This window comes from Eubalaena glacialis, chromosome 4, assembly GCF_028564815.1.
Source record: "Eubalaena glacialis isolate mEubGla1 chromosome 4, mEubGla1.1.hap2.+ XY, whole genome shotgun sequence".
Taxonomy (NCBI): Eukaryota; Metazoa; Chordata; class Mammalia; order Artiodactyla; family Balaenidae; genus Eubalaena; species Eubalaena glacialis.
The window spans coordinates 34,096,179-34,109,785 of NC_083719.1; the positions used below are offsets into that span (position 1 = coordinate 34,096,179).

The 13,607-nt window shown below is 44.1% G+C and overlaps 1 protein-coding gene across 1 annotated transcript in view; it reads right to left on the minus strand.

Annotated features, from left to right (window-relative positions):
• Positions 1-2,202: 2,202 nt before the first annotated feature.
• Positions 2,203-13,607, minus strand: part of MROH2B (maestro heat like repeat family member 2B) — a 59,881-nt gene continuing 48,476 nt past the window's right edge. The window contains exons 32-42 of the mRNA XM_061188937.1: positions 13,189-13,315; positions 12,529-12,716; positions 11,341-11,481; positions 10,825-10,939; positions 10,052-10,198; positions 9,619-9,801; positions 5,495-5,650; positions 5,023-5,157; positions 4,242-4,344; positions 2,769-2,834; positions 2,203-2,309 (exon numbers count right to left, since the gene is read on the minus strand). Of these exons, the coding sequence (XP_061044920.1) occupies positions 2,203-2,309; positions 2,769-2,834; positions 4,242-4,344; positions 5,023-5,157; positions 5,495-5,650; positions 9,619-9,801; positions 10,052-10,198; positions 10,825-10,939; positions 11,341-11,481; positions 12,529-12,716; positions 13,189-13,315 (1,468 nt within the window). The remainder of the gene's footprint in view (positions 2,310-2,768; positions 2,835-4,241; positions 4,345-5,022; positions 5,158-5,494; positions 5,651-9,618; positions 9,802-10,051; positions 10,199-10,824; positions 10,940-11,340; positions 11,482-12,528; positions 12,717-13,188; positions 13,316-13,607) is intronic.

Below are 13,607 nucleotides of genomic sequence, written 5' to 3' on the forward strand. Positions count from 1 at the left end.
TAGATTGCACTGGGGTTGCTTGATTTAGCAAATAAAAATATAAGATGCTCAGTTAAAATTGAATTTTAGAAAAATGATAAATAATTCTTTAGTAGAAGTGTGTCCCATGCAATAATCAGGACATACTTTTACTAAAAAAATACTCATCGTTCACCTGAAATTCAAATTTAATTGGGCAATCTGTCTTTTATCCCATAGTCCAGTCAGTGTGTCAACTGAGGCTTCAATCATCTGAAGGCTTTACCCGGGGCTCATGGATCCATTTCCAAGATGGCTCATTAATGAGCCTAGTAAGTTAGCTCTGGTTGTTTGCAGGAGGCATCAATTATTGGCCACATGGACCTCTTTTTGGGCTGCTTGAGTGTCCTTATGTTGGCAGCTGGCTTCCCCCAGAGTGAGTGATTCAAGAGAGTGCAATACGATTTATGACCTTGGCTTGGAAGTCACACTCTTTTATTTCTGAACTATTGTATTGATTGCACAGGGCATTTCTGTTCACTGTGGGAGGGGGGTACATAACCATCAGGAGGAAGGAATCATGGAGCCATCTTGGAGGCTGGCTCCATCCTCTGGAATTTCTACACAGGTGTCATAGAGTATAAGCTCCATGAGGGTAGAATTTTTCTATTTTTTTCCTCACGGTTATAGCCCCAGTGGCTATAACAGTGCCTTGTAAATTATAGGCAGTCAACAAATATTTGTTAAGTGAATGAATAAATGGGACTCTGGCCTAAAATCTCTGACCTAAAAGATTCCTTTGGTTCTTAAAATGTTTTGTAGAAACAAAAGATGCTTTCCCAAAGAGCTTGGGGATGAAGGGGTTAGAATATAGGTGATAGGGATTTATAAAGAGGAACATCAGTTTAATAAGTTGCCGCTGTTTGAGTAAAGCATCCTAGAACTTGTTTGGAAAACTGGGGATCTTTGAAGAATGCACTAACCATTCTGTCTCTAGACTGCTGTTCTAATCTACAGATCCTGGACTTGAGCTGCAACATTTCCAGCCTGCAGCCAACCCTGCTTACTTCAGACTGGCGTCCACAATCCCAACTGGCCAGAGCCAACTCCTTAATATCCTGTTACTGTTTGTCCTGAATTCAGTGGTTTTTGTATACTGACAGACTCCTGGTTTTTCTCAAGTCTGAAGTTAAGGGGAGATTCTGTCAGCAGCCAAGGACCTCTATGTTCGGTCCTGAACAGGTTTTTTCCTCCAGTTGCATGGCTTGTCCCTATACTTGTGCTACTAAATGTATAAAGGCATATAATTATGCCACCCCTTAGATTTTCTCTAATTATTTAACGTGCAATGTTAAATACATTGCACCCTTAAAGCTGTCTGTCCATTTATCTTTATTTCAAAAATCTGAACAAAAGGCCAGCATATACTTGAGTTCAGTGTTTGAAATTTAAATGTAAATAAGATAAAAATAATAGCAAAAAAATAATGTTGCTCATGAATGATCCTGATAGCGGTGGTGTTAAATGAGTCCCAGGCTCTGTGTTAGAAACTTCTTTGTCTGTACATGATCTCCTGTATGTAACCTTTCAGGTGTGCATTGTGAAAAAAGAGTGAAGAGTTATTATTCAGATGCTACGAAGGTCAACACATGCGCACCTGCATACACACAGTTCAAAGGGATCAATGTTCTAGGATAAAAATGGAAAGGAAACTATGAGATTTAATAGAATGTCAGAAAGGGGCTTTTGTAGAAAAGTACCTGGCACAGTCTCGACACATAAATTACAACTTAAGAAGAGACAGGTTAAAGTTTGTCGTAAGACTGTTTTTTAGAGAGAAAAGAGTGTGAGTAGTAAGCCAAAGATGGCAAAGATATGAGACAGAAGGGCTCCGTGTGGAAAATAGCAGTGGTTCTCTTCTTAATGGTGGCAGAATTGTTTCATGTTCTGTCATTTTTTGATATCTGCTGGGATGTAAGCTTCCCAAGATAGAGGGCTGTCCTATGCAAAGCCATGGGGCTGTCACCGCTCAAATCACAAGTCATTCCTCAGGTGAATTGGTGGGTGTGGTTTTTGCTAACAGAAGCCACTAGGGAGAGCCTGGAGGGTAAGGAAGATACCACCACTTCAACATCCCCACACTAGGTGCCATCTCTTTCCTCAAGATGTTGCAAGTTTGTGAGTTATGAGGATGAAGACAGGAGTCAGTTATAGAAAAGGCCTAGCGGTTTATTTGCTGATGGTTTACGGATGGATGCTCATCTCTTTGCACCGTCTCAAGAGGGTCTGCAAGGCAGCTTCGGCTGCTCTCTGGACACTGATGCAGGGGTCTTGTCGAAGTGCTTGGAGCCCTGAAATGGAGAGAATAGCAATGTCCAGTGAATGAAGAAAGCCAAGGCCCAAGCTGTGCAGCACAGGAAGGCTCCCACTGACGGTCAGTGCTGGGTGGGGCCCAGGCCCCCATGCTCACGTTTTACCCTAAGCGGTAGGATTTGGATCCACAAATTGAGCATCTATTTTAACACTGAAATAAGGGAAGAGAAGATCCTGACCTTGTGAGCAGTAGGTTTATAAACAATTGGAAAATCGAAGTCTGTTGGGAATGATGCCTGCAATGGGATGGGGCTGGGGGTCACCTTACACTCTGGAGAAATTCCAGTATCTAGGGAGCATCAGAGACGATTGATAATGGGGTGCACTACGATTTTACACTACGATTTTACGGCTGACATGGGACCTGGAGCAGCATTAGTTTCTCTTTTTCTAAGAATATAACAGTGCTCTGGGCAGAAACTAGGGTTGGGACTCACGTGTGGTCAGCTGTTCTCTGTCTATTAACTCCACGTATTGGTAGGTCAAATTGAGAACAATGGCATCTAAAATCAACAGGAGAGAAAGACTGATTTCACTATAGAGCAACAGGCCACGGAAAGCAGGTCGGGGCACACTCTGTACCTGGTAAGAAGTTAAGTGATCTAGCTAGTGAATGCACAAGCTATAGACTCCCTTTGCACCCCCAGGATGATGTGAGGGTGATGTCTGTGGGGTCTTGAGTGCCACGTCTGGAAGTGGTCACTCACCCACCATGTATTTGGGGAAACTCACACCGTGTCCTCCAGGGGGCGCCAGTTTTCAGGGTTTCAAATGTGAGTAAGCTATGGTCCCTGTCTTCCAAAAAGTTACAGTGTAGTTAGGGGGATCCTGTACACGATCCAATAAGGAATCCTTAGGTTTTAACTCAATCTTAAATATGGCCAACCAAGTGGGCCTATTTGCTGGGGGCTGGATTAGTTGGGACGGGTTTCATGATAAGACTTAGAATTTCCTAATAGAAGGATCCTCAGAGATTCACTTACTTTCCTCTTTTATTTTATAGATCAGACAAAGAGGCAACACAGAGAAATTAAGTGACTTGTCCAGAATCACGCAGCAGAGCCAAGGTCCGCTGGTCCCCACGCCCACACACTTTCCACTAGTATCACATCGCTGCTAAAGCTCTCAGCTCGAACTGAGCTTAGAAGGTTGACTATGGTTTATATTAAGGGATGATGCAAAGGAAAACACTTAGGCAGGGGCAGCAGGCTTGGATCAAAGACTTGGGGAAAAGAAGGAGCAATGACTTGGAACCAGAAGACGCATGAAGGACCCAGTAGGGAGAATGGTCTGATGGAAAGAAAGTGAGTGTTGGCAATTCAGAAGCTGTTACTGTAAGTTTGCAAAGAGAACAGGTTCTTTTGAGGGAAGATGTTGTAAGACGTAAAATGAATTCTTTCTGGCTTTCTTGTTTTTCTTTTTTTTTTGGGTCTTCCCAGTCATATTGGCATTCACGCTGGGGTAGCTGCCAGGCAAAGCAAAACTGGATGGCAAAGAGCAGACCTGTGGGCTTCCCTGGTGGCCCAGTGGTTTAAAATCCGCCTGCCAATGCAGGGGACACGGGTTCGATCCCTGGTCTGGGAAGATCCCACATGCCGTGGAGCAACTAAGCCCGTGCGCCACAACTACTGAGCCTGTGCTCTAGAGCCCGTGAGCCACAACTACTGAGCCCGCGTGCCACAACTACTGAAGCCCGCGTGCCTAGAGCCCATGCTCCACAATGAGAGAAGCCACCACAGTGAGAAGCCTGCACCTCAAAGAAGAGTAGCCCCCTCTCGCTGCAACTAGAGGAAGCCCGCGCGCAGCAACAAAGACCCAACACAGCCAAAAATAAATAAATTAAATAAATAAATTTAAAAAAAGAAAAAAAAGAGCAGACCTGTGAGTGGAGAGTGTGGACGTGCCCTCACCTGTGAGTTTGATGGCTGTGCTCCTGATCATCTCCCAGCTGCTGCTGAAGAAGGTGAATGAGTGTGTGTGGAGGATCCACAGGATTTCTTGGTTTTTCTTTGCCTGGAAGAGATGTGTGTTACAGAGAGGGCAACTGAAAGGGGTAGGGGGGTAGGGGAGGGAAGGACTGGAAGTTTGGGGTAGCTGATGCAAACTATTATACATAGGATGGATAAACAACAAGGTCCTACTGTGTAACACAGGGAACTATATCCAATATCCTGTGATAAACCATAATAGAAAAGAATATGAAAAGAATATATATATATGTATAATTGAGTCACTTTGCTGTACAGCAGAAATTAACACAATATTTTAAAACATAGTTGTATACTTCAATAAAATTAAAAAAAAAAAAAGAGGGCAACTGAGAAGCAACACTTTACGAAATTCAGCATCCTATAGGCCCTAAGAAGGGACATCTAAAGGAGTGAGCACGCATACAGCCATTAATTGTTCTGTTGGAAGGTGTGTTACGGCTAGTTCATTCTAAATTTAATCAGGGTGGCACTGGGGCTTATAGGGCTAATCAACAGATGAGTTTCAGGAATCGAGAACAGATCCCAGTTGGGACTTGGGGACAGAGCAGAAGGTGATGCGACAGGATACCCAGAATCACTGCTGTCCTTCCCAGATGGTTCTGGCTCTGGCTGGGATTCCTTGCTATGCTGTTTGCCTTCTGGGATTTGCCTGGACTCTTGGCCTGCATTTTTTTGGAAGCAGCACCTCCTGCACACTCACCAGCTTCGCACAGAATTGCCTGTAGAAATCCCTGGCCCTTGGGAAATCCTGACCATCAAGGAGATGATCTAATACCCCACAGAGTTCCTGGAGGCCCAGAAAAGGAATGCAGATGATCAGGACATCACGGCAAGCCTGAAAAACAGAGTTTCCTGCATCACAGTCCGTAATGCTGGCTCCCCTTCCAGATGCGAAGACACACTGACTGGTTGTGTGTGGGGAAGGGAGCAGTAAAAGTCAGTGATGTGAGGGCTTTACAGTCAGTGCTGCCACCTTCCCAGTTTGAAAGATGGAAGCGCAAACTTGGGAAGTGATGGCAAAAAAGCACCCAGGATGGGAAAATTGGTTTTCAGGTTCGTTTGAGAGTGGTGCCTTCAGACCTGGCTTCCGGTCCGGCTAGACCAGGCTTCCCGGCACCCTCTCGGCCATGGGGAGAGGAGGAGGTGCAGGTGTCTGTGCAAGGGCCACTTACAGTTCTAATCTTGGGATTGGGATCCCAGAGGTGGAGAAGGAATGAAATCATGCTCTTTTTTATTTCTTCAGCAAAAAAAATCTTCCACCTTCTTCCTGTTAGGGATGCCAGATTCTCAAATAAGAGGACGGCCGTCAGCCTCACATCATCCTGCTCCTGTGGTGACAGATATGTGTTGTGGGTGAGTCCTCCACACAGGCCATTCCCAGCTGGTACCCCTACCCCACCCGCCCTTTCCCACTTCCGTAAAGGCAGGCTGGAGCCCTGGCGCACCTTTGGCATAGCCCCTGGGTGTCCCAAGAATGCCTTTCGTTTCCCAGCAGCTCTCTACCCACACGACATGAATTTAGAGCTGGAGACTTGGCTTCTGACTCTGAGGAGCTAATGGGGAAATGTGACCACAGGAATAATCAACAGGGAGTGCTGGCAGCAGAAGGCCAGGGAGGGTTCTTGTTTATTCTGTATTTTGTACAAATTAGCCTGATGGCGTCATTAGCCTGGAGTTATGGGGCCTCTGATCTAAATTGCCCAAGGCCTAGGACTCTTCTCCAAGATCCCAAATACTTCCCAGAGGGATTACAGGAAGCTCAGAAATTTGGGCCTTGTGTCTCAGAGAGAGAGAGAAGATAAACAAACAAGTGCTTAGCCCTACTCTTGTATGTGAAGTCATGGAACTGCCTTGCTTGTCGTCCAGGAGGGTGGGCAGTGCTTTTTAGTAAAAGATGAAGGATGTATGCGATCTGAAGAGAAACCAGAGTATGGCAGTGCTTTTTAGAGCCAAAGGGTAAGGTGGTGGAGAAAGATGGCCTTCTATTATCTCAGACACTTTGTTGATATGGTTCAGAGTTCTGGTGAATTTTCTGGAAGTATTCTTTTTTTTGGGGGGGTATCTAGAAAACTAGTTTAAAATACCCATAGAAAGGCAGAGGGATGAGGGGAAAAGCCATTCTGAGTAGCAGAATGTTATTTATTTTATTTATGTATTTAAAAAATTAAAAAAAAAATTTTTGGCTGCGCCTCGCGTCATGCAGGATCTTAGTTCTCTGACCAGGGATCGAACCCATGCCCACTGCAGTGGAAGCACAGAGCCCTAACCACTGGACCACCAAGGAATTCCCCAGAATATTATTTAGGTTAGCAACAAACAAGGGCCAATAAAAAAGCACTCCTATGAATATGAGGGGGAGAAGATAGAGGAGTTTATTTTGATGGCAAAATAAAATGTGTGAGAAGTGGGCACATACACAAAAATGCCATGAAAAAGGAAGTTAACAAAGATCTTCCATAAAAAAATAAAGATGGCTTGTTAGGAAAAGGCTAGAAAAGTTAATTGAATAACATGAGATGTGACCTCATAGAAGGGAAATGTAAGTAGAAATGTTCTTTAAATGTACTAGGAGTAAGGTCAAGGTATATTTTTAAAAGATCTCTTTTTCGAAAAAGAAAGCAAACCAGTAACAAAGTATCTAAAAGGTAGAGAGGTATTTACTTAAAAGAGTCCTCTGAATTTTCTAAAATCAAAGACCTAATGATAGGTCAAGCGAGAATCAACCAGTTGGGATGATGAAAAAACAGAAAAGAGAAGGGGTAAAGTGTTTTGGGTGCTGGGAGAGATATTAAAGTTTTACTCAGGTGCCAGTGTGGGAAATAGCAGTGAGCAGGTCCTGGAGCATGGGACAGCAGCCATATTTTCTGTTCTACCACTTTTTCAAAGTGTAGCCATATTTTTAGATTTTCAAGAAAGTACTTAAATATTGAAGAGAAGAAAGGGAAAACTTAGAGATTACAGAATTGTATGCTTAATCTACAGAAAAATATAGGGGCAAAGTATCATAGTTGAATATATTTGCAGAAAGAGAGCGTTATAGGACCGTAAATAGCATGTCATGACTAAGACTCAATTTTTGTCAAACTTTACGTTTATGCAAATGTGATGAAATTGATACCTATTAGGAATGCGAAAGGTCTAACCTAACAACCAGATAGACTTTAGCTTTTTTTTTTTTTCTTATGCATTAAGACTGAGAAATATCCTCTTGACCACAAAACTTGTAGATGGACTTGTGATTATTGGAGGCTCGGATCCAAGAGAGTTACTATCATTGGATCAACAACAGTCCAGGGAAACCTAACAGGTGGGGCTCTGTAGGGCTGACTTTAGCCCTTTGTTGTTAAAGATTGTCATCAGTTATCTGTGTAATGAAAAAAAGAACATCTTCATTATTTTACAGAAGATACTAAATTGAGTGAGAGCTCAGTAAGTATTTTTGGGGACAAGGTGAGAATTAAAAGTAAATATTGGTACACTGGAGAAAATAGTTGGAAACCAGCAGAAAGCTGCTCTCAAAGGCCAGGTTTAGGCTAGTACACAAACAAGAGAAACTGAAAAATACAACACTGGAGGACGATTGACTGAGGGCATGTGTTGCAGACTGCAGTCTGGAGGTTGGTGTGGTTAATAAATTGCTAAAGAGTCAGGAAGAAAGGGCAAGATTAAAAAAATTTGGAGTGAATAAATAGGAAAAGATTGGATTTGAGAGGCAATTTTTCTTTAGATTCTATTCAATACTTCTCAGGTCTCATTTAGGGATACAACACAGTCACTGGCTTGTAAAATATTTAAGGAGCTGAAAAATTAGGTTTATGGTAAATAATGAAGGAAATAAGGACTTTTCAGTCTGGAGACTATCAGGTGAATAGGTAATTTAATAAAGCCTTAATGTTTAAGAAGGATGCATTGGAGGAGGCAGCCAGAAATTTCCATCTCCTCTGACCACATAACAGGAGCAGGCAGGTTTAGATCACAAAAAATCGGTTTAAGTTAGACGTGAAATAGATTTTTACATTGATGTCAGTGAATAAACCAAAATGAAATAATAAAATCTGGTTTCCCAGAAGGTATAAAGAAAAATGACCTTCCTTTGCCTAGGATTGTTGTTGACTGATCTTTTTTGAAATGAGGGCTATAAACCATGTCAGGGGTTGACAAAATTTTTCCATAAAAGGCCAAACAGTGAATAATTTAGACTTTGCGGGCCACACGGTTTCTGTAACAACTAATCAGCTCTGCCGGATGAAGGTGAAAGCTGCCATAGATAATATGTAACCAATGAGCATGGCTGTGTGCCAATAACACTTCATTTACAAAAAGATACTCCGGATCGAATTTGGGATGAGCCATGGGGCAGTTTACTGACTCCTGGATGAAATGAACTGCGCAAGCATTTTGAGTCTTTGAAATCTTGCACGTGGAAAAGGTATTGTTGGAGGCAATAACATCTAGCCCTGTAGGGAGTACTGTCATAAGCTGTGTGCCCCCAACAGCAGACTTTCTTTTTCTTTTTTTTTGAATTTTTGAACTTTATTTATTTTTTATACAGCAGCTTCTTATTAGTTCTCTATTTTATACATATTAGTGTATATATGTCCATCCCAATCTCCCAGTTCATCCCCCCCACCCCCTGTTTCCCCGCTTGGTGCCCATACGTTTGTTCTCTACATCTGTGTCTCTATTTGTACCCTGCAAACCGGTTCATCCCAACAACAGACTTTGAGATGAGGATTTAGGTGTAAGTCACTTATCTGGGAGGTGGGCCCAGGAAGCACGATAGGCAAGAGAGGAAAGCTACGAAAGGGAACATTAGTGAGTGTGGTACCCTTATGGGCAAGTGGAGCACCGTCCTTCTGAGGGGTGAGGAAGCCAGGGAGTTTATCTACAAACTCTCTTTTCTTGTTGTTTGAGGGTCCTTTCCCAACACATCCGGCTCACCTTGCTCAAACCAATCATGATTCCTGGGCCAGAGAATACCCTCAGGCAGACACACAGGAAGCCAACAGGCTGCACAGGAATTGAACAAGTGACTTCTGGGGCAGGTGATCTCCAGGGCAGGTGATCTCTAGGGCAGGTGGCCTCTGGGGCGGGTGATCTCTGGGGCAGGTAACCTCTGGGGCAGGTGATCTGTGGGACAGGTGATCCCTGGGACAGGTGACCTCTGGGGAGGTGATCTCTAGGGCAGGCCAAGGCATGCAAATGGACACCAAACTGGTCTGCTACAAGCACTACCTGAACCTCTTTCCGTTCACTCACTTCTGGGGAGGGAAGATTCCTGAACAGGCTCACTTACGTCTTCAAAGAAGGTTCTTGTTTGCAGCACTATTTCTTTGAAGTAGAAGCTTACATCTTGGTCTGTGAGCAGCTCCAGGATCTTTTTTAGAGCCTTCAAGCTTTCACAGACGACCTCGGTGCGGGCCAGGTGATAGAGGCCTCTGACGATAGATTCTAACATTATCTGCTTGTGCTTCTTTACCTATTTTGAAATAAGGTCTCTTAATCTCGAAAATTGTTCTATGTGTATCTGGAATAGGGTAGGAGACCCCAGACAAGGGGATCGACATTCTCTTAGGGTCACGTGTCCTTCAACCCAAGAGCCACCACTTCAGCAACTTATTTGGATTTTCACTTAATTTCTATGCAACCACAGGGTGTGGGTTAGTAAATAATTATTTTAAAACTCTACTTAGATGAACTATTTTGTGTCCCCCCCAAACTCCTTTTACCTTGTGAGGGGCTCCAGAAGCGGTATTGCCGAGCCCTCGGATGGCCATTTGCCTCAGAATGGCGTTGGAGTCCCAGGCACTCTGACCCATCAAGATCAGCACATCCCGTAGATTCCCGTGCTTCCAAAGGAGTGGCTCCTTCATGAGCTGAAAACGAAACACTCCTCCCCATTAGTTCAGTGAAGGGCCTCCCTTCAGGAGAGTTCCAAAGGCATTATAGCTATGATTAAAGAGTAGGGCCCCAGCTGCTTGTGGGGCAGAGGAGGGAGCCCTCGGGTGAATTCAAATGTCTGCCAGGAGCTAAGCTCTAGAAGTGAGCGCCCCACAGGTCAAGGGTATGTGGTGGTGAGAACCAAAATACCTAGTTAAGAAGGTATTTCTAATCTAAATGGAAACATGGAGCAGGGAAAACAGGAGTTACTGACAATTTCCTTCTTTGCATTGGCTGGGTAAGCCTTTATCCCAGAGTTTGGAAGGACCATAATATATTTGTTGGTTGCATTTGGTTTTGTCCCTTCCAGGTTGATTCTCTACCCTTCTCTGTCTTGGGAGTTGATGTCTGCAGACCAGAGGGCAGGAAGAGGATGAGGCTGGGTTCTTTTTCCTCTCTCTTTCTCCCTCTCTCTGCTCAGGTACTGTGTCTCTGGCAATAGCTGGATCTCTCCATTTCCAGAGATCCCAGAGAGGGTCCCTCTTCCATGGCTCAAATTCCCACTGAACTCCTGAGAGAAATACCCCACTGGGAGCCTGCTGGGATGGCTGTGCTTCCTTGCCTCAGAGAAGAAAGCGGCGCCCGTTATCCGGTAGTTCTCCGAGGAGGAGGTCAGGGATGGGAAGAGTTGTTCCGTGATGTCCAGTATGACTCTGTGTTGCCACACTGCCATGCTCCTAGAAAACCAAGGCTCCCACTGTAGCAGAGACTTTTTTCTTTCTAAACAGTGGAAGACACTTTAGTCCATTTCTCTATCCGGAAAATAAATTATCCAAAAAGGAATGTTAAAAAGGAAAGAGCACCAAGGCTTAACTTTAGAATAGCCTATCCAAGTGCCCGACTGAAGTGTAGTTTGCCTAAAACTGTTCATTGTATCACTATTTTTTGCAGGGTTGGTGAGTTTGGGGCTGATCCTACTGTCTCTTCCCAACCCCTTTGCTCTTTCTTCCTTGTTTTTTTCTCCTGGACTATAAATCCTTACTGAATCAATTGCTGTCAGTGAAGTTGCCTGCATTGCATTTTTACTTTGTTTTCAGTTTTTCCCTTCGTATCCAGTTCTGGAATATCTGCACATTACCTGGCCAGTGCACAGACTCCTATGTGGTGCCTACTGCGACTGCTGAGGACGGTCCACATGTTGTCCCCCTCGTCAGATTCTTTGGCCAGCCCTTCTTTCATGGCCTGGGCCTGCACACACTTCAGAGTTGTAGTCGAGAGCCTGAAGGAGACAGTTGGCATCACAAAAGTAAGTCAATGCCATGCAAGGAATTGTGAATCCCCAAGTCCTTAATAAAGATCATCAAGCTGTCTGTATTCTGTATTTTCACTTATTATATCTTGGGGCGCTATATTGATATGTGTGGATCTGGTTACTTGTAACCACTGTATTCTACAGAATAAATATAGCACATTGTGTTTCTTTTTTAAAAAAATGTTCCCTACAATGCTCCCTCACTCCTGGAAGAATGGAGGTTGTTTCACTGGTTCTAAAACAAAACAGCACCTTGGAAATCAGGATGCCTCTCGCAATGGATAGTGCGTTGCAATTGTTGGCCAGACAGTAGTTGCGATGCAGTTGCTATTGCCTGTGTATACAGTGCGTGTACATGCATGGATTTAGATATGGCTCTTTGAGCTGTGGGCATTTTAGTAAAGTTACATATATTATTGGAACTACATGTGCTGAGCCTAACTGCTATTTAAAATGTCTTTAAAAAGATTGATTTGACATCGGAACAAAAAGTTAATGCAAAAGAACAGGAAAGCAGAGCAGTGTGATAAAGGATAAAAATCTATACCTAATAATCCTCAAAGAGCTTTTTGGATCAATATAAAATGCAAATTTAATAGTATAAGAAAGCACTGATTCATGACTTAATTGGGACTCTTTTTTTTTTTTCCCCTTTCTCAGTGTTACGCGAAATAATGTTGCTTCCTTCAACTGGAGAAGTCTTAGATTTAAGGAAATGTGGTATTTATTTTTATTTTATATTCTTTCCTTGGTGGCCTTGAAAATCACAGAATTCCAACTTTCCTTGAAAGGTCTCAGTGAAAGAAAACAAAGGAAGTGGATCGGGCCCTCTAGGGAAGAGGACATAACTGCTTATTCGTTATGTGACCGTTATGGGCAACCATGCCGGGTACCCAGGGAAGAAGAGCTACGAGGCTCAAGGATGGAGGGGCCTTGTTTCTTCACAGGTAGCTGAGGCCCCTCCTGGCGTCTGGGGTCAGGACTCTGGAAGTCCCTCTCCGCCTGGCTGTTCACCTGCAGGGGTCTGCGATCTGCTGCCGCTCCCCCTGCTGCATCACCCGCCGGCGGCGGTTTAGGGTCGAAGGGGGCATCTTCTGGCCCAGTGTGCAGCTGACCAGCTTCAGGAAAAGGGCGAACAGCTTTGGGTACAGGCCTGCGACAGGGGTGCCTGTCGACACCACTTCATAAATTGCACAGGCCACCTGAGGGGAGAAAGGACCCTGTGGTCAGGCAGGGCTGATCTTCCAGTTTGTTTTCTCTACAAAGGATTGCTTTCCAGGTTGACCACACTTGTGGTAAAAGCACACAGAAAAGGGAGGGTTTATTTGTCTGGAAACTTCTTAACTCCTGCTGTGTTTCTCTCTCAGGGCTGCCATGTGGGGCGACTCCAAACTCCAGGGGGCACCAGTATTGGGGTCTTTCAATAACAAGTGGATATCTTGAAGACTAATTTGGAAATAACAGAGACAGATTTTCTTTGGGCTGATGAGAAATTTGCTTCTAAACATGATCAGCTGCAGACAAAATCATTGCCATATTTGTCCAATATAAACTGGAATTGATTTAAAACCAGGGTATGAGAGGGGAAGAAGTGTGATTAATGCTACATCACCCAGTGCCAGGTGGGATGGAGTGGGACAGCGTCCCGGGCGGGTGGCAGGTTGTCCAACTCACGGAGATCGCCTCTGTCCCCGCGAGGTCATCTTCTAACTCATTCTCCAGTTTGTCTATTAAGGCTCGCAAGAGTTTGCCACTGGAGGCTGGGTTCTCAGCCAGAGCCTTCCACAGTGTCTTTGTGTCCCTAGGGAAGCACGGCAGGAAGCCGATAAGGCTCTACTCCTTGGGATGTGAGCTTTTTCATCTGATCCACTCTAAAACCACATTATGACTAATCACAGTTGCAAGGATGGATGGACATGCCAACATGCCTGGGGATAATGAGGATGTTTTATTTAACGATCTAGCATTCTGGCCTTGGGTTGCTAAGGTTTGTTAATGTCCATCAAGACAGAAACCTCTCATATAGATTCATTTTAGGCAACCAGAAAGGGGAGAAATACTCACTTTCTAATACTTATTCCTATTAAATAAAC